Source organism: Oncorhynchus tshawytscha, linkage group LG19 (assembly GCF_018296145.1).
Source record: "Oncorhynchus tshawytscha isolate Ot180627B linkage group LG19, Otsh_v2.0, whole genome shotgun sequence".
Taxonomy (NCBI): domain Eukaryota; kingdom Metazoa; phylum Chordata; class Actinopteri; order Salmoniformes; family Salmonidae; genus Oncorhynchus; species Oncorhynchus tshawytscha.
The window spans coordinates 54150200-54171347 of record NC_056447.1 but is presented as its reverse complement, the minus strand read 5'-3'; the positions used below and the strand labels follow the sequence as shown (position 1 = coordinate 54171347).

The 21148-nt window shown below is 45.8% G+C and overlaps 1 protein-coding gene across 2 annotated transcripts in view; it reads left to right on the top strand.

Annotated features, from left to right (window-relative positions):
* Positions 1 to 289: 289 nt before the first annotated feature.
* The window catches only part of LOC121840102 (CD82 antigen-like), a 51493-nt gene continuing 30634 nt past the window's right edge, over positions 290 to 21148 (top strand). The window contains exons 1-3 of one of the 2 annotated variants that reach the window (XM_042301897.1): positions 290 to 408; positions 10419 to 10491; positions 14722 to 14794. In XM_042301897.1, coding sequence (XP_042157831.1) covers positions 10429 to 10491; positions 14722 to 14794 — 136 coding nt within the window. In that variant the 5' untranslated portion in view covers positions 290 to 408; positions 10419 to 10428. Of the gene's footprint in view, positions 413 to 10418; positions 10492 to 14721; positions 14795 to 21148 lie in introns of both variants that reach the window. The other variant, XM_042301898.1, reaches the window with a different exon arrangement.

The window sequence follows — 21148 nt, the reverse complement described above, 5'->3', positions numbered from 1 at the left end:
GCTTATTTCTACATTTTTAAAGACCCTCACCTACACAAAATAATCTTATAGTTTTATTTATAGAACAGTAAGAACAACATGAAATGGAAACATTTACATTCTTATGTTAATTGCAATAATTATTTCTTTGCAGAGAAAAACATTTGTGTTGCGTAGGCCTATAACAATACGATTTAATTTTTGAGCAATAAAGGGATTTATTAAGGAAGTTACCCATGTCTAACGCAAGATGGCGGTCTACCACGCTTTTCCATCCCACACACGTGTCTCTCTCTCTCTCTCTCTCTCTCTCTCTCTCTCTCTCTCCCACACACACGTCCTGTTCAGTCACACGCGCACACAACGGGACAATCGAGAAGACGGAGGTCCGCTACAGCTAACCGTTAACTCCACATTTTACACCAAAAAGTAAGTATGTGATTATTTGTGGGATTGTTAGATGTTTAGCTAATATTATTAAACGAGGTGTGCTACGTTTCCTTGCTTTTTTTTGTGTCCCCGTTGTATTCGCTTTCTATATAGAACTTGTGTAACTTTTGCCCTGATAACAAAGCTAGGTATAAAGTCAGCTAAAGTTATTTTATCTAGGTAATGGACTTTATTTAGCTGTAGTTAGATTATGTTTTAGTTACTGTAAAAAGATAATTGCCCTAAAGTTACCAGGTTATCTCAGTAAAATGGAGTCTAAGGGCTGTTCTGGCTACGGGCCTTATTGCTTGATTATACTATACATATTTGTATAGTAGCCATCTGAATTATTAATCCATCACTGACACTTTAAAAAGAGTGATGTTTTCTGGTCTTTTGCTCAACGGTTATGATCTCAATCTTGTTTTGTGAAGTGGACGGTAGACGGACTCATCCTGTTCAATGACTGCTTATTGAGGAGACATGGACACAGAAGTGTCCATGTCTCCTCCACTTTTCCCTGTGAGCCAACAGTTGTTGGTGTTAAGAGCTGGTGACTATCATGGTATTAAGAGATTTTAACCCCCGGGGGGGGGGTTGTATACTCTGCCAGGATAATAGACTCAGTCACAGATGTGTATATAGGTCAGATCGGTGTGTGTTTGTTCTATAGCTCACCCTCTGAGGCGATGTTAAGTGTGTGTGTGTGTGTGTGTGTGTGTGTGCGTGCGTGGAGAGAGTTTGGCATCAGAGCTCCTGTGGTCTTGGTTTGCAGCAGGGCTGAGGCTGAGCCAGGCTGATTGGGTAGCTGTTCATTTATTGCCACAGCGTTATTGACACACACACACACACGCACCACCGTCGTAATCCTGGGTAGCACCCCTCGTATCCCCATTGAGAAACAAAACACACACTGATTTCATCTATCGGATTGCCCCCACGTTGTGTGTGTTTGTTTGTTTGTGTGCCCCCTCTAGCTTACTACAAGCTCACAGTGTGAAACCACCCCCATGCCAAACCTTTTTTTAAAGAGGGAAACCAGGCCAATGCAAAACGAGCCATGCTGTAAATATAGATACGACCCCTTGGTCTCTATGTGGTGACATCTGGCAGCTTCGAGAGAACCTTACTTGTTTTCTCAGTGCATAGTTACACACACGCTACCATTCACTATTTTTATGTTTTTCAAATAAGGATCTGTGCTTTGCTTTGCCGAAGCCTGTTGCTGGCTGTAGCTTGTTCTCTTAGGGATACAATCCAGACAGCCCAGGCTAAATCTAGCCTAAGTTGTGAGTTTCCACCCTCAGTGATGGTCATGAACAGAACTAACATTTCTCTTTTTTTGTTTGGGACAGTGTGCCTACTGTATATTAGGCTTAAAGGCCCACCCCGTAATTCAAAAAACAGCCCCGCCACTTGGGTTCTTATAGGGGTTAGGGATACTTGGTTTCTTATAGAGGTTAGGGATACTTGGTTTCTTATAGGGGTTAGGGATACTTGGTTTCTTATAGGGGTTATGGATACTTGGTTTCTTATAGGGGTTAGGGATACTTGGTTTCTTATAGGGGTTAGGGATACTTGGTTTCTTATAGGGATTATGGATACTTGGTTTCTTATAGGGGTTAGGGATACTTGGATTCTTATAGGGGTTAGGGATACTTGGTTTCTTATAGGGGTTATGGATACTTGGTTTCTTATAGGGGTTAGGGATACTTGGTTTCTTATAGGGGTTAGGGATACTTGGTTTCTTATAGGGGTTAGGGACACTTGGTTTCTTATAGGGGTTAGGGATACTTGGTTTCTTATAGGGGTTAGGGATACTTGGTTTCTTATAGGGGTTAGGGATACTTGGTTTCTTATAGGGGTTAGGGATACTTGGTTTCTTATAGGGGTTAGGGATAGAGAAATGTAGCCTAACCACTCTCTAAATATGAACTTTAAATGGTTGGCACCATTCGACATGGTCGACTTGAGATGTCAAGAAGGTAGAGTAATGTCCTATCGTGGACAGACCTCTTCCCATTTTAACAACCATCGAGTCTATATGATAGATTGCTATCATACTGGGTTACACCCAGCAGTTTAGTCTCCGCAACTTGCTAAATAGACACATTATTCAATACTAGATCTAAATGAGGTTTATTGTTGAGCGAGTGATTTGTCCCAAAAAATTATACTTTTCGTTGTTGAAATATTTAGCACCAACCTATTGCAGGTTACCCATTCTAAAACTGACTGGAGCTCTATGTTAAAGGCTGTTAGTTATTTTACTGTCGCAGCCAACGTGTATGCTGTTGAGTCATCAGCGTACATAAACATACAGGCTTTATTCCAGGTCAGTGGAAGGTCATTAGTGGAAACAATAATGGTCCTAGCCGGCTGCCCTGCGGTACACCACACTCATCTGAACTTGCATGAGAGAGGCTTCCATGAAGGAAAACCCTCTGTGTTCTATTAGATAGGTAACTCTCCATCCATGATAAGGCAGAGGTTCCAAATCCATAACACCTATGTTTTTTCGTCTGTTTGGATTGATGTGTAGGCTAGTCTGACTGGGAGTTTCCTGTGGTGGTAGGCTAAGTCTGACTGGGAGTTTCCTGTATGCTAGTCTGACTGGGAGTTTCCTGTAGGCTAGTCTGACTGGGAGTTTCCTGCTAGTCTGTGGTGGTAGGCTAAGTCTGACTGGGAGTTTCCTGTAGGCTAGTCTGACTGGGAGTTTCCTGTAGGCTAGTCTGACTGGGAGTTTCCTGTGGTGGTAGGTTAGTCTGACTGGGATTTTCCTGTAGGCTAAGTCTGACTGGGAGTTTACTGTGGTGGTAGGCTAAGTCTGACTGGGAGTTTCCTGTGGTGGTAGGTTAGTCTGACTGGGAGTTTCCTGTGGTGGTAGACTAGTCTGACTGGGAGTTTCCTGTAGGCTAGTCTGACTGGGAGTTTCCTGTAGGCTAGTCTGACTGGGAGTTTCCTGTAGGCTAGTCTGACTGGGAGTTTCCTGTAGGCTAGTCTGACTGGGAGATTCCTGTGGTGGTAGGCTAAGTCTGACTGGGAGTTTCCTGTAGGCTAGTCTGACTGGGAGTTTCCTGTGGTGGTAGGCTAAGTCTGACTGGGAGTTTCCTGTAGGCTAGTCTGACTGGGAGTTTCCTGTAGGCTAGTCTGACTGGGAGTTTCCTGTAGGCTAGTCTGACTGGGAGTTTCCTGTGGTGGTAGGTTAGTCTGACTGGGATTTTCCTGTAGGCTAGTCTGACTGGGAGTTTCCTGTGGTGGTAGGTTAGTCTGACTGGGAGTTTCCTGTGGTGGTAGGTTAGTCTGACTGGGAGTTTCCTGTGGTGGTAGACTAGTCTGACTGGGAGTATCCTGTAGGCTAGTCTGACTGGGAGTTTCCTGTGGTGGTAGGCTAGTCTGACTGGGAGTTTCCTGTGGTGGTAGGCTAGTCTGACTGGGAGTTTCCTGTAGGCTAGTCTGACTGGGATTTTCCTGTAGGCTAGTCTGACTGGGAGTTTACTGTGGTGGTAGGCTTGTCTGACTGGGATTTTCCTGTAGGCTAGTCTGACTGGGAGTTTACTGTGGTGGTAGGCTAGTCTGACTGGGATTTTCCTGTAGGCTAGTCTGACTGGGAGTTTCCTGTGGTGGTAGGCTAGTCTGACTGGGAGTTTCCTGTGGTGGTAGGCTAGTCTGACTGGGATTTTCCTGTAGGCTAGTCTGACTGGGAGTTTCCTGTGGTGGTAGGCTAGTCTGACTGGGAGTTTCCTGTGGTGGTAGGCTAGTCTGACTGGGATTTTCCTGTAGGCTAGTCTGACTGGGAGTTTCCTGTGGTGGTAGGTTAGTCTGACTGGGAGTTTCCTGTGGTGGTAGGCTAGTCTGACTGGGATTTTCCTGTAGGCTAGTCTGACTGGGAGTTTCCTGTGGTGGTAGCTTGTCATCTGATACATGGAGCTGTTTTTTGTTGTGGGTTTTTTTTCTCCTCAAATGATAGGTTCAGGCTCTTCAAATAACCACAATGGCTGCTTATAGCCAGGCCTAGGCTATATTCAGTGGTGTCAGGAAAAGGACTGGTGATGCAGAATGTTTTCTTTTGGTGTGTGTTGAAGGAGGAGACACTGAGAATTAACCTAGAATTAACCTAGCCTACTTCCAGGATGTGTCCCTACTGGCACCCTATTCCCTATATAGTGCACTACTGTAGACCAGAGCCCTATAGAACCTTATTCCCTATATAGTGCACTACTTTAGACCAGAGTCCTATAGAACCCTATTCCCTATATAGTGCACTACTTTAGACCAGAGTCCTATAGAACCCTATTCCCTATATAGTGCACTACTTTAGACCAGAACCCTATAGAACCCTATTCCCTATATATAGTGAACTACTTTAGACCAGAGCCCTATAAAACCCTATTCCCTATATATAGTGCACTATTTTAGACCAGAGCCCTATAGAACCCTATTCCATATATAGTGCACTATTTTAGACCAGAACCCTATTCCCTATATATAGTGCACTATTTTAGACCAGAGCCCCTATAGAACCCTATTCCCTATATATAGTGCACTACTTTAGACCAGAGCCCTGTAGAACCCTATTCCCTATATATAGTGCACTACTTTAGACCAGAGCCCTGTAGAACCCTATTCCCTATATATAGTGCACTACTTTAGACCAGCACCTATAAAACCCTATTCCCTATATAGTGCACTACTTTAGACCAGAGCCCTGTAGAACCCTATTCCCTATATAGTGCACTATTTTAGACCAGAGCCCTGTAGAACCCTATTCCCTATATATAGTGCACTACTTTAGTCCAGAGCCCTGTAGAACCCTATTCCCTATATATAGTGCACTACTTTAGTCCAGAGCCCTATAGAACCTTATTCCCTATATATAGTGCACTACTTTAGTCCAGAGCCCTGTAGAACCCTATTCCCTATGTATAGTGCACTACTTTAGTCCAGAGCCCTGTAGAACCCTATTCCCTATATATAGTGCACTACTTTAGACCAGAGCCCTGTAGAACCCTATTCCCTATATATAGTGCACTACTTTAGACCAGAGCCCTGTAGAACCCTATTCCCTATATATAGTGCACTACTTTAGACCAGCACCTATAAAACCCTATTCCCTATATATAGTGCACTACTTTAGTCCAAAGCCCTATAGAACCCTATTCCCTATATATAGTGCACTACTTTAGACCAGAGCCCTATAGAACCCTATTCCCTATATAGTGCACTACTTTAGACCAGAGCCCTATAGAACCCTATTCCCTATATATAGTGCACTACTTTAGACCAGAGCCCTATAGAACCCTATTCCCTATATAGTGCACTATTTTAGACCAGAGCCCTATAGAACCCTATTCCCTATATATAGTGCACTACTTTAGACCAGAGCCCTATAGAACCCTATTCCCTATATAGTGCACTATTTTAGACCAGAGCCCTGTAGAACCCTATTCCCTATATATAGTGCACTACTTTAGTCCAGAGCCCTGTAGAACCCTATTCCCTATATATAGTGCACTACTTTAGTCCAGAGCCCTATAGAACCTTATTCCCTATATAGTGCACTACTTTAGTCCAGAGCCCTGTAGAACCCTATTCCCTATATAGTGCACTACTTTAGTCCAGAGCCCTGTAGAACCCTATTCCCTATATATAGTGCACTACTTTAGACCAGAGCCCTATAGAACCCTATTCCCTATATAGTGCACTATTTTAGACCAGAGCCCTGTAGAACCCTATTCCCTATATATAGTGCACTACTTTAGTCCAGAGCCCTGTAGAACCCTATTCCCTATATATAGTGCACTACTTTAGTCCAGAGCCCTATAGAACCTTATTCCCTATATATAGTGCACTACTTTAGTCCAGAGCCCTGTAGAACCCTATTCCCTATATATAGTGCACTACTTTAGTCCAGAGCCCTGTAGAACCCTATTCCCTATATAGTGCACTACTTTAGTCCAGAGTCCTGTAGAACCCTATTCCCTATATATAGTGCACTATTTTAGACCAGAGCCCTGTAGAACCCTATTCCCTATATAGTGCACTACTTTAGTCCAGAGCCCCGTAGAACCCTTTTCCCTATATATATAGTGCACTACTTTAGACCAGAGCCCTATATAGTGCACTACTTTAGTCCAGAGCCCTGTAGAACCCTATTCCCTATATAGTGCACTACTTTAGTCCAGAGCCCTATAGAACCCTATTCTCTATATAGTGCACTACTTTAGTCCAGAGCCCTATAGAACCCTATACCTGTGTTGTATTTATTGCAGTAGCAGCAGCAGGAAGTGAAATCTAGCTTCCAGTTCCATAGAGGCTGTTAGGGGGACTATCTGAGCCCTCGGGGGCGGAGAGCTGTTAACCACAGTGCTATGTTGAGCATACAGGTGCTTCTCCGTGGAAAAACAGTTTCACAGTCACACTGTCGTCTCTTTTAATACGACACTGTAGACTAGAGAGAGAGAGTGTGTGTGTGTGTGTGTGTGTGTCTGGTGGTGCCTGCATTAGCAGATGTGTTTGGTTGGAAGTCATTTAAATGTTAATGATGTCATTTACCTCTGAAATGCATCCCTCTCAGCACAACTTACTGACTTATCCATATTGGCATAGTGTGTGTTGTGTGTGTGTGTGTGTGTGTGTTTGTGTGTGTGTGTCGGTGTTTGTGTGTGTGTGTGTTTGTGTGTGTGTGTGTCGGTGTTTGTGTGTGTGTGTTGTGTGTTTGTGTGTGTGTGTCAGTGTGTGTGTGTGTGTCAGTGTTTGTTTGTGTGTGTGTGTGTGTTTGTGTGTCGGTGTGTGTCGGTGTTTGTGTGTGTGTGTGTCTGTGTTTGTGTGTGTGTGTGTGTCGTGTGTGTTTGTGTGTGTGTGTGTGTCGGTGTTTGTGTGTGTGTGTGTGTGTGTGTGTGTTCGGTGTTTGTGTGTGTGTGTGTGTCGGTGTTTGTGGGGTTTGTGTGTGTGTGTGTGTGTGGAAACACACGTGGAGCTGCCCGGAGCTATGTGTAGTTGGGAGGGGAAACTAGTTATGAATGGACTTTAGCGGTTGTTAGCATAGAAACAGGATCTAATGCTAGTTATGAATGGACTTTAGCGGTTGTTAGAATAGAAACAGGATCTAATGGTCTACGGTTGGTACACAAACAGATCGTTCTGACGGCTGTCGCTTTCTGTTGTTTCACAGGGAGAGGAAAAAAAGAAGGCTTTTTGCCATAACAACCTGACAACTGTAGTTGCTGCACTGTGTGGGCGTGTAGTTGCTGCACTGTGTGGGCGTGTAGTTGCTGCACTGTGTGGGGGCGTGTAGTTGCTGTACTGTGTGGGCGTGTAGTTGCTGTACTGTGTGGGCGTGTAGTTGCTGCACTGTGTGGGCGTGTATTTGCTGCACTGTGTGGGCGTGTAGTTGCTGCACTGTGTGGGCGTGTAGTTGCACTGCACTGTGTGGGCGTGTAGTGCTGCTGCAGTTGCTGTGTGGGCGTGTAGTTGCTGCTGCACTGTGTGGGCGTGTAGTTGCTGCACTGTGTGGGCGTGTAGTTGCTGCACTGTGTGGGCGTGTAGTTGCTGCACTGTGTGGGCGTGTAGTTGCTGCACTGTGTGGGCGTGTAGTTGCTGCACTGTGTGGGCGTGTAGTTGCTGCACTGTGTGGGCGTGTAGTTGCTGCACTGTGTGGGCGTGTAGTTGTACTGCGATATGGCGTCCTCCGTTTGTTGAATATTTCTCAGAATGTTTAGCTTCTTCCAGTGTACTTGGAGTAGGTCGTAACCATGGTAATTTTTAACAGTCGATCCTGGTTACGGGGTCGCTATGGTGACGGCAGTAAACTCTTTCGCATAGCTCCCGTCACCACGTGATGATAAAATGACCACCACGATCTGCTCTGTCCTGTTGATGGTCAGTTTTAGTCTTTCAGGTGGTCCTTGTTCAAGTCTGTCTCAGGAAGGGTGTTCCTCTTGGTTAGGAGAAGTACATCTAAATCAGTGTTAATATGTTGTTGTTACAACTATCTTATTACAACCACTTATTCTTGTAGTGAGTTGGAACCAGTTTAGCCTGCTGGGAATCCTCTTACAGGTCTCTCTCTCTCTCTCTCTCTCTCTCTCTCTCTCTACCTCCACCTCTACCTCTACCTCTTTCTCTCTCTCAATTAATTCAAGGGGCTTTATTGGCATGGGAAACATGTGTTAACATTGCCAAAGCAAGTGAAATAGATACTAACCAAAAGTGAAATTAACAAAAAAAGGAAAGTAAACATTAAACTCACAGAAGTTCCAAAAGAATAAATACAGTGCCTTGCGAAAGTATTCGGCCCCCTTGAACTTTACGACCTTTTGCCACATTTCAGGCTTCAAACATAAAGATATAAAACTGTATTTTTTTGTGAAGAATCAACAACAAGTGGGACACAATCATGAAGTGGAATGACATTTATTGGATATTTCTAACTTTTTTAACAAATCAAAAACTGAAAAACTGGGCGTGCAAAATGATTCAGCCCCTTTACTTTCAGTGCGGCAAACTCTCTCCAGAAGTTCAGTGAGGATCTCTGAATGATCCAATGTTGACCTAAATGACTAATGATGATAAATACAATCCACCTGTGTGTAATCAAGTCTCCGTATAAATGCACCTGCACTGTGATCGTCTCAGAGGTCCGTTAAAGCGCAGAGAGCATCATGAAGAACAAGGAACACACCAGGCAGGTCCGAGATACTGTTGTGAAGAAGTTTAAAGCCGGATTTGGATACAAAAAGATTTCCCAAGCTTTAAACATCCCAAGGAGCACTGTGCAAGCGATAATAATGAAATGGAAGGAGTATCAGACCACTGCAAATCTACCAAGACCTGGCCGTCCCTCTAAACTTTCAGCTCATACAAGGAGAAGACTGATCAGTGATGCAGCCAAGAGGCCCATGATCACTCTGGATGAACTGCAGAGGTCTACAGCTGAGGTGGGAGACTCTGTCCATAGGACAACAATCAGTCGTATATTGCACAAATCTGGCCTTTATGGAAGAGTGGCAAGAAGAAAGCCATTTCTTAAAGATATCCATAAAAAGTGTTGTTTAAAGTTTGCCACAAGCCACCTGGGAGACACACCAAACATGTGGAAGAAGATGCTCTGGTCAGATGAAACCAAAATTGAACTTTTTGGCAACAATGCAAAACGTTATGTTTGGCGTAAAAGCAACACAGCTCATCACCCTGAACACACCATCCCCACTGTCAAACATGGTGGTGGCAGCATCATGGTTTGGGCCTGCTTTTCTTCAGCAGGGACAGGGAAGACGGTTAAAATTGATGGGAAGATGGATGGAGCCAAACACAGGACCATTCTGGAAGAAAACCTGGTGGAGTCTGCAAAAGACCTGAGACTGGGACGGAGATTTGTCTTCCAACAAGACAATGATCCAAAACATAAAGCAAAATCTACAATGGAATGGTTCAAAAATAAACATATCCAGGTGTTAGAATGGCCAAGTCAAAGTCCAGACCTGAATCCAATCGAGAATCTGTGGAAAGAACTGAAAACTGCTGTTCACAAATGCTCTCCATCCAACCTCACTGAGCTCGAGCTGTTTTGCAAGGAGGAATGGGAAAAAATGTCGGTCTCTCGATGTGCAAAACTGATAGAGACATACCCCAAGCGACTTACAGCTGTAATCGCAGCAAAAGGTGGCGCTACAAAGTATTAACTTCAGGGGGCTGAATATTTTTGCACGCCCAGTTTTTCAGTTTTTGATTTGTTAAAAAAGTTTGAAATATCCAATAAATGTCGTTCCACTTCATGATTGTGTCCCACTTGTTGTTGATTCTTCACAAAAAAATACAGTTTTATATCTTTATGTTTGAAGCCTGAAATGTGGCAAAAGGTCGCAAAGTTCAAGGGGGCCGAATACTTTCGCAAGGCACTGTACATTTCAAATGTCATACTTTGTCTATATACAGTGTTGTAATGACGTGCAAATAGTTACTAACAGGAAGTGCTAACCTCTCTCTCAACACCTTATTCTCTGTTGCAGAAGGGTAACCATGGGGAAGGGATGCATCACAGCAACCAAGTACTTCCTGTTCCTGTTCAACCTCATCTTCTTTGTAAGTGACATCACTCCTATTTTCTTGTCTGAATGTTGATGTTAATGTTTTCACTGTCATTTGAATACCGTAGGCAGTTTGAAAACGGAAGGCTGTAAGATAGTTAGAAAGGTAAATGTTACCTGCCAACCTGAGAAGTGTCTCTTACTGGAGCAGTCATCTCACAGAGACAGAATCAGTGGTTTTCAGATAGAGCCTTTATTTAACCAGCTAGTCACATTTAGATCAAAAGACCTTATTCACAAATAAGACCTGGCAGAGAATCCTCCCTTCAAGGGAGACCTGGCAGAGAATCCTCCCTTCAAGGGAGACCTGGCAGAGAATCCTCCCTTCAAGGGAGACCTGGCAGAGAATCCTCCCTTCAAGGGAGACCTGGCAGAGAATCCTCCCTCCAAGGGAGACCTGGCAGAGAATCCTCCCTCCAAGGGAGACCTGGCAGAGAATCCTCCCTCCAAGGGAGACCTGGCAGAGAATCCTCCCTTCAAGGGAGACCTGGCAGAGAATCCTCCCTCCAAGGGAGACCTGGCAGAGAATCCTCCCTCCAAGGGAGACCTGGCAGAGAATCCTCCCTCCAAGGGAGACCTGGCAGAGAATCCTCCCTTCAAGGGAGACCTGGCAGAGAATCCTCCCTTCAAGGGAGACCTGGCAGAGAATCCTCCCTTCACGGGAGACCTGGCAGAGAATCCTCCCTTCAAGGGAAACCTGGCAGAGAATCCTACATATTGTAGGACTAAGTGGTGGGTTCAATCCAAACCCAGACAGCTGAAATTGGCTCATCAACTCCTCTATTAAACCATCACTAACTCTCTACCTCTCCTCCCCCAGACATACTGACTCTACCTCTCCTCCCCATACATACTGACTCTACCTCTCCTCCCCCAGACAGACTGACTCCCCCTGACCTCTCCTCCCCCATACATACTGACTCTCCCCCAGACATACTGACTCTCCCCCAGACATACTGACTCTACCTCTCCTCCCCCAGACATACTGACTCTACCTCTACCTCTCCCCCAGACAGACTGACTCTACCTCTCCTCCCCCAGACTCCTCCCCCATACATACTGACTCTACCTCTCCTCCCCCATACATACTGACTCTACTGACTCTCCTCCTCCCCCATACATACTGACTCTACTTCTCCTCCCCCATACATACTGACTCTACCCCTCCTCCCCCAGACAGACTGACTCTACTGACTCTCTCCTCCCCCAGACAGACTGACTCTCCCCCAGACGTCTCCTCCCCCAGACAGACTGACTCTACCTCTCCTCCCCAGACAGACTGACTCTACCTCTCCTCCCCAGACAGACTGACTCTACCTCTCTACCTCCCCAGACACTGACTCTACCTCTCTTCCCCCAGACAGACTGACTCTACCTCTCCTCCCCCAGACAGACTGACTCTACCTCTCCTCCCCAGACAGACTGACTCTACCTCTCCTCCCCAGACACTGACTCTACCTCTCCTCCCCTACTCTTCCCCCAGACAGACTGACTCTACCTCTCCTCCCCCAGACAGACTGACCTCTCCTCCCCAGACCTCTCCTCCCCCCAGACAGACTGACTCTACCTCTCCTCCCCAGACATGCTGACTCTACCTCTCCTCCCCCAGACAGACTGACTTTACCTCTCCTCCCCCAGACATACTGACTCCCTACCTCTACCCTCCCCAGACAGACTGACTCTACCTCTCCTCCCCAGACAGACTGACTCTACCTCTCCTCCCCAGACAGACTGACTTTACCTCTCCTCCTCCCCAGACAGACTGACTCTACCTCTCCTCTCCCAGACAGACAGACTTTACCTCTCTCTCCCCCAGACAGACTGACTCTACCTCTCCTCCCCAGACAGACAGGCTGACTCTACCTCTCCTCCCCCAGACAGGCTGACTCTACCTCTCCTCCCCCAGACAGACTGACTCTCCTCCCCCAGACAGACTGACTCTACCTCTCCTCCCCCAGACAGACTGACTCTATCTCTCCTCCCCCAGACAGACTGACTCTACCTCTCCTCTCTACCTCTCCCCCAGACAGACTGACTCTACTTCTCCTCCCCCAGACAGATGGATTCTACCTCTCATCCCCCAGACAGACTGACTCTACTTCTCCTCCCCCAGACAGATGGATTCTACCTCTCCTCCCCCAGACACTGACTCTACCTCTCCTCCCCCAGACAGACTGACTCTCCCATTGTCTCTCGGTCTGTCTCTCTGTCTGTCTCTCTGTCTGTCTGGTCTGTCTGTCTCTCTCACTGTCTGTCTGTCTGTCTGTCTGTCTGGTCTGTCTGTCTCTCTCACTGTCTGTCTGGTCTGTCTCTCTCGCTGTCTGTCTCTCTCGCTGTCTGTCTGTTTGTCTTGTCAGTCTGTCTCTCTGTCTGTCTCTCTCGCTGTCTGTCTCTCTCGCTGTCTGTCTGGTCTGTCTGTCTCTGTGTCTGTCTCTCTTGCTGTCTGTCTGGTCTGTCTCTCTCTCTCGTCTGTCTGTCTCTGTCTGTCTCTCTTGCTGTCTGTCTGGTCTGTCTGTCTCTCTCGCTGTCTGTCTGGTCTGTCTGTCTCTGTGTCTGTCTGGTCTGTCTGTCTCTGTGTCTGTCTGGTCTGTCTGTCTCGGTGTCTGTCTGGTCTGTCTGTCTGGTCTGTCTGTCTCGGTGTCTGTCTCTGGTCAGTCTGTCTCTGTGTCTGTCTGGTCAGTCTGTCTCTGTGTCTGTCTGGTCTGTCTGTCTCGCTGTCTGTCTGGTCTGTCTCTCTGTGTCTGTCTGTCTCTCTCGCTGTCTGTCTCTCTCGCTGTCTGTCTGGTGTGTCTGTCTCTGTGTCTGTCTGTCTCTCTCGCTGTCTGTCTGTCTCGCTGTCTCTCTGGTCTGTCTGTCTCGGTGTCTGTCTGGTCTGTCTCTCTTTGTGTCTGTCTCTCTCGCTGTCTGTCTGGTCTGTCTGTCTCTGTGTCTGTCTGTCTCTCTCGCTGTCTGGTCTGTCTCTCTCTGTGTCTGTCTCGGTGTCTCTCTGGTTTGTCTCTCTCTGTGTCTCTCTCTGTGTCTGTCTCTGTGTCTGTCTCTGTGTCTGTCTCTGTGTCTGTGTCTGTGTCTGTGTCTGTCTGGGTTAATATGTGGTGGTGGAGGGGTGCGGGGTTTCCATTTCCAGGCCAGGGGAAGTGGTGAATTAGCGGGACCCTCTCATCGTTTGGGGAGACCTCCCCTAGAGACCTCCTAGACATAGTCCCTCTAAATTACACATGGGGTCTGTACTTAGACTTCTTTATAGCCTTGTTACCAGGGAGATGGTGCCACTAGCGCTAGAGGCTAGTGAGTGTTCTGGGCCTGAAATAAGAATGAAAGGAAAACCTCAGATCAGGTCCAGACCTCTTAGTTCTGGTCTAGACTTACTGTCTGTTACTAGTCTAGCTCCCTTTCAGCTGTTCAGCCTCGCTCTTGTGCCGGTTTCCTGAACACACAACCTAGAACTTCCTGGTGTAAAAAAGCACTTGGAAGATTTTACTTAAACTGTATCTGGGAAACTGTCCCTCTATGTGTTCAGTTTGTCTGAGTCTGATTAGAGAGAGAGGCAAAGAGAGATGGAGTGAGAGGATCTTATCAGTCCCAGTTGGGAGAGAGGAGAGGGAGGGAGGGGGATAGGAGAGAGGGAGGGAGGGAAGAGAGAGAGGGAGGGAAGGGAGAGAGGAGAAAGAAGAGATGAGAGAGAGGGGAGGGGAGAGAGAGAGAGAGAGGGGGAGAGAGAGAGAGGGGGGAGAGAGAGAGGGGAGGAGAGAGAGGGGGAGGGAGAGAGAGAGGGGGAGGGAGAGAGAGTGGGGGAGGGAGAGAGAGTGGGGGGGGAGGGAGAGAGAGTGGGGGAGGGAGAGAGAGGGGGGGAGGGAGAGAGAGTGGGGGAGGGAGAGAGAGTGGGGGAGGGAGAGAGAGTGGGGGAGGGAGAGAGAGTGGGGGAGGGAGAGAGAGTGGGGGAGGGAGAGAGAGTGGGGGAGAGAGAGTGGGGAGAGGGAGGGGAGAGAGAGAGACAGACAGAGAGACAGAGAAAGACAGAGAGAGGCAGAGAGGCAGAGAGGCAGAGAGGCAGAGAGGCAGAGATGCAGAGAGATCGAGTGCATTCTCACCCTCTGTCTTGCTTTCCAGTGTTTTATCTCACAGATCTGGTATCTGCACTGACCTCTATTTTCAGTTGTCTACTTGGCGGCCTTATATACTGTAGCTACTGTTAAGCAAAATGTGTGAACTTCTGTGTCCTCTGTAGATCTGTGGAGTGTTGATCATGAGCTTTGGACTGTGGGTCCTTCTGGATAACCAGAGCTTTATCGCTGTTCTGCGTAAGTTACACACACACACACACACACACCACACCACACCACACCATACACCACACCACACACATACACACCTACACCACACACACACACCACACCCTCACACAGAGACACAGCAGTCTGTTCTGATACTTGTAAGTCAATGTGAGGATTGAAAAGTGTGCTTATCAGATCCTAAACCGTTACTACCCCAGTCTGTGTCCAATCCTAAACCCTTAGCCCAGTCTGTGTCCAATCCTAAACCCTTAGCCCAGTCTGTGTCCAATCCTAAACCCTTAGCCCAATCTGTCCAATCCTAAACCCTTAGCCCAGTCTGTCCAATCCTAAACCCTTAGCCCAGTCTGTGTCCAATCCTAAACCCTTAGCCCAGTCTCCTAAACCCTTAGCCCAGTCTGTGTCCAATCCCTTAGCCCAGTCTGTGTCCAATCCTAAACCCTTAGCCCAGTCTGTGTCCAATCCTAAACCCTTAGCCCAATCCAATAGCCCTAAACCCTTAGCCCAGTCTGTGTCCAATCCTAAACCCTTAGCCCAGTCTGTGTCCAATCCTAAACCCTTAGCCCAGTCTGTGTCCAATCCTAAACCCTTAGCCCAGTCTGTGTCCAATCCTAAACCCTTAGCCCAGTCTGTGTCCAATCCTAAACCCTTAGCCCAGTCTGTGTCCAATCCTAAACCCTTAGCCCAGTCTGTGTCCAATCCTAAACCCTTAGATCAGTGTGTGCAGGTAATGTGGATTTTATCTTACTGGCCCCACTCCCACGAACCCCACCCCAAGGGAAAAGGGCTATTATCTCAGAGCAGAGGGATGTAGGCACTGAAACTAAAACGTGACCCTCACCGGAAAGCATGTGGTACACTCAACCACTAGAAACAAGAAATCTATCTGGTCACTCAACCACTAGAAACTAGAACTCCATCTGGTCACTCAACCAAATCAAATCAAATCAAATGTATTTATATAGCCCTTCGTACATCAGCTGATATCTCAAAGTGCTGTACAGAAACCCAGCCTAAAACCCCAAACAGCAAGTAATGCAGGTGTAGAAGCACTAGAAACAAGAAATCCATCTCGTCACTCAACCACTAGAAACTAGATATCCATCTGGTCGGACAACACGCACACTCAACAGGATTTCATAGCATCACTTCAAAATTCGATAAACTTCTATTTTGACGTGATTATTCCCCATGGTTACAGGGTTAAAACGGAAACAACTCAAAAGGGTTAAGTTTAGGTATTCATTCCGATGGTGAGGGATAGGTTAGGGCTATGATTTGGGGAAGGCTTAAAACAAAATCATTTAAATCAATGTACTCTTTTCCATCAAGTATCATCAATTATTCTACCGGCTTGCTAGAGTATTGCTAAACTGCTGCGCGTTTGTACCCGTGCTGGGCAATAGTTCTGACTGTTTTCAGTGAGCGCCCAGGAAGACATACATATAAATCATATATCCTGATGCCTAGTCACATTATACATACCAGTGCATTCAGGAAGTATTCAGAGCCCTTGACTTTTTCCACATTTTATTACGTTACTGCCTTATTCTAAAATTGATTAAATCGTCCCCCCCCCCTCATCAATCTACACATAATGATAATGACAAAACAAAAACAGGTTTTTAGAAATGTTTGCACATTTATATATATATACAAATATATATGTATAAAAAAATAAATAATAATATTTACATAAGTATTCAGACCATTTGCTATGAGACTCGAAATTGAGCTCAGGTGCATCCTGTTTCCATTGATCATCCTTGAGATCTTTCTACAACTTGATTGGAGTCCACCTGTGGTAAATTCAATTGATTGGACATGATTTGGAAAGGCACACCTGTCTGTATAATGTCCCACAGTTGACAGTGCATGTCAGAGCAAAAATACAAGCCATGAGGTCGAAGGAATTGTCTGTAGAGTGCCGAGACAGGATTGTGTCGAGGAACAGATCTGGGGAAGGATACCAAAACATTTCTGCAGCATTGAAGGTCCCCAAGAATGCAGTGGACTCCATCATTCTGAAATGGAAGAAGTTTGGAACCACCAGATTGAACTCTTTGGCCCATCTGGAGGAAACCTGGCACCATCCCTACGGTGAAGCATGGTGGTGACAGCATCATGCTGTGGGGATTTTTTTCAGAATCAAGGGAAAGATGAACGGCGCAAAGTACAGGGAGATCCTTGATGAAAACCTGCTCCAGAGCACTCAGGACCTCAGACTGGGGCGAAGGTTCACCTTCCAACAGGTCAACAACCCTAAGCACACAGCCAAGACAATCCAGGAATGGCTTTGGGACAAGTCTCTGAATGTCCTTAAGAGGCCCAGCCAGAGCCCGGACTTGAACCCGATCGAACATCTTTGGAGAGACCTGAAAATAGCTGTGCAGCGACGCTCCTCGTCCAACCTGACAGAGCTTGAGAGGATCTGCAGAGAAGAATGGGAGAAACTCCCCAAATACGGGTGTGCCAAGCTTGTAGCATCATACCCAAGAAGACTCGAGGCTGTAATCGCTGAGAAAGGTGCTTCAACAGTACAGAGTAAAGTGTCTGAATACTTATGTAAATGTCATATTTCTGTTTTTAATTTGTAATAAATGTGAAAAAAATGTATAAAAATCTGTTTTTGCCTTGTCATTTTGGAGTATTGTGATGTCATTTTGGGGTATTGTGATGTCATTTTGGGGTATTGTGATGTCATTTTGGGGTATTGTGATGTCATTTTGGGGTATTGTGATGTTATTTTGGGGTATTGTGATGTCATGTTGGGGTATTGTGATGTCATTATGGGGTATTGTGTGTAGACTGATGAGGGAAAAAACAATGTAATCTATTTTAGAATAAGGCTGTAACGTAACAAAATGTCGAAAAAGTCAAAGGGTCTGAATACATTCTGAATGCACTGTAAATCAACGTTCTCAGACCACAGGGGGAAGTGACAGGCTCTCTTGATAGGTTAGTTATCAGGCTCTCTTGATAGGTTAGCCATCTCAAGGAGTCACATCCTGTGTTTGAGAATAGCATCTTACATCACACCTACTAACCCTGTTCATAGACAGTGTCACTTCCCTAGAGTGACACACACACACACACACACACAAACACAAACACAAACACACACACACACAGATGTTGTCAGGTCTGTTTCGTGTGAGGAGGTAACAGAGATGCCCACCACCTTTCCTTTCCTACACTAGTTGTTTCTTAACACCACAGACAACAAGTCAGTAGGAAGCCCCACTGTTGTCTCACCCTTAACCTACAGAGAGGAAGGCCAGCCAGGGAATCATGGATAGGAAAGCTACCTACTATAAATCTGCCTGATTCATTGTAAATGTTTTCAATATGTTCAGCCTCAGCTGGGAGCTGCAGTATCTCTTAGAGGAGTCCTCAGTGATGCTTCTTTTCATTTGAGAAACTTTTTGTCGCTTTCTTTTTGAACTGCTTTGGAGGTGTGCTTGTCTTGGAGAATAGTTCCATGCAGCAGGAGGTTAGAGTGCATCTAACCCTCTGAGTCAGATCTCACTGGTCTCTCCAAATCCACCTAACCCTCTGAGTCAGATCTCACTGGTCTCTCCAAATCCACCTAACCCTCTGAGTCAGATCTCACTGGTCTCTCCAAATCCATCTAACCCTCTGAGCCAGATCTCACTGGTCTCTCCAAATCCACCTAACCCTCTGAGTCAGATCTCACTGGTCTCTCCAAATCCACCTAACCCTCTGAGCCAGATCTCACTGGTCTCTCCAAATCCACCTAACCCTCTGAGCCAGATCTCACTGGTCTCTCCAAATCCACCTAACCCTCTGAGCCAGATCTCACTGGTCTCTCCAAATCCACCTAACCCTCTGAGTCAGATCTCACTGGTCTCTCCAAATCCATCTAACCCTCTGAGTCAGATCTCACTGGTCTCTCCAAATCCACCTAACCCTCTGAGTCAGATCTCACTGGTCTCTCCAAATCCACCTAACCCTCTGAGTCAGATCTCACTGGTCTCTCCAAATCCACCTAACCCTCTGAGTCAGATCTCACTGGTCTCTCCAAATCCACCTAACCCTCTGAGTCAGATCTCACTGGTCTCTCCAAATCCATCTAACCCTCTGAGTCAGATCTCACTGGTCTCTCCAAATCCACCTAACCCTCTGAGTCAGATCTCACTGGTCTCTCCAAATCCATCTAACCCTCTGAGTCAGATCTCACTGGTCTCTCCAAATCCATCTAACCCTCTGAGCCAGATCTCACTGGTCTCTCCAAATCCATCTAACCCTCTGAGTCAGATCTCACTGGTCTCTCCAAATCCACCTAACCCTCTGAGCCAGATCTCACTGGTCTCTCCAAATCCATCTAACCCTCTGAGTCAGATCTCACTGGTCTCTCCAAATCCATCTAACCCTCTGAGTCAGATCTCACTGGTCTCTCCAAATCCATCTAACCCTCTGAGTCAGATCTCACTGGTCTCTCCAAATCCACCTAACCCTCTGAGCCAGATCTCACTGGTCTCTCCAAATCCATCTAACCCTCTGAGTCAGATCTCACTGGTCTCTCCAAATCCATCTAACCCTCTGAGTCAGATCTCACTGGTCTCTCCAAATCCATCTAACCCTCTGAGTCAGATCTCACTGGTCTCTCCAAATCCATCTAACCCTCTGAGACAGGAGTCTATATTTAGGCTGGATCGTCCATAGGGGCCTAAGTAATGAGATGCGACAGAGAAGAGTTTGACAAGTAACAACAAGAACTGTGTTTTCCCAGATCGCTCAGTGACTCACACACACACACACACACACACACACACACACACACAAAAAACTGGACCTGTTTCCCAGACCTCTCAGACTGGGTCCTCTATCTTCTCTGGTCATGCATCTAGTTACAAGTCTCCCTCCAAAAAGAGGTTACTCATCTCAAGGGACTTTCCTGGCCAAAATAAAGAAGGCTAAATGATTTATTTCACTAAGAGAGAGAGAGAGAGAGAGATTCTAAGAGAGAGAGAGAGAGATTCTAAGAGAGAGAGAGATTCTAAGAGAGAGAGAGAGATTCTAAGAGAGAGAGAGAGATTCTAAGAGAGAGAGAGATAGATTCTAAGAGAGAGAGAGAGATAGATTCTAAGAGAGAGAGAGATAGATTCTAAGAGAGAGAGAGAGATAGATTCTAAGAGAGAGAGAGAGATAGATTCTAAGAGAGAGAGAGATAGATTCTAAGAGAGAGAGAGAGATAGATTCTAAGAGAGAGAGAGAGATAGATTCTAAGAGAGAGAGAGAGATAGATTCTAAAGAGAGAGAGAGAGATAGATTCTAAGAGAGAGAGAGAGAGATTCTAAGAGAGAGAGAGATTCTAAGAGAGAGAGAGAGATTCTAAGAGAGAGAGAGAGAGATTCTAAGAGAGAGAGAGAGAGATTCTAAGAGAGAGAGAGATTCTGAGAGAGAGAGATTCTGAGAGAGAGAGATTCTAAGAGAGAGAGAGAGATTCTAAGAGAGAGAGAGAGATTCTAAGAGAGAGAGAGATTCTAAGAGAGAGAGAGAGATTCTAAGAGAGAGAGAGATTCTAAGAGAGAGAGAGATTCTAAGAGAGAGAGAGAGATTCTAAGAGAGAGAGAGAGATTCTAAGAGAGAGAGAGAGATTCTAAGAGAGAGAGAGAGATTCTAAGAGAGAGAGAGAGATTCTAAGAGAGAGAGAGATTCTAAGAGAGAGAGAGAGAGATTCTAAGAGAGAGAGAGATTCTAAGAGAGAGAGATATTCTAAGAGAGAGAGAGAGAGATTCTAAGAGAGAGAGAGATTCTGAGAGAGAGAGATTCTAAGAGAGAGAGAGAGAGAGATTCTAAGAGAGAGAGAGAGATTCTAAGAGAGAGAGAGAGATTCTAAGAGAGAGAGAGATTCAAAGAAGAGAGAGAGAGATTCTAAGAGAGAGAGAGAGATTCTAAGAGAGAGAGAGAGATTCTAAGAGAGAGAGATTCTAAGAGAGAGAGAGATTCTAAGAGAGAGAGAGAGATTCTAAGAGAGAGAGAGAGAGAGATTCTAAGAGAGAGAGAGATATTCTAAGAGAGAGAGAGAGATATTCTAAGAGAGAGAGAGAGATTCTAAGAGAGAGAGAGAGATTCTAAGAGAGAGAGAGATTCTAAGAGAGAGAGAGAGATTCTAAGAGAGAGAGAGAGATTCTAGAGAGAGAGAGAGAGATTCTAAGAGAGAGATATTCTAAGAGAGAGAGAGAGATTCTAAGAGAGAGAGAGAGATTCTAAGAGAGAGAGAGAGAGAGATTCTAAGAGAGAGAGAGAGATTCTAAGAGAGAGAGAGAGATTCTAAGAGAGAGAGAGAGATTCTAAGAGAGAGAGAGAGATTCTAAGAGAGAGAGAGATTCTGGAATG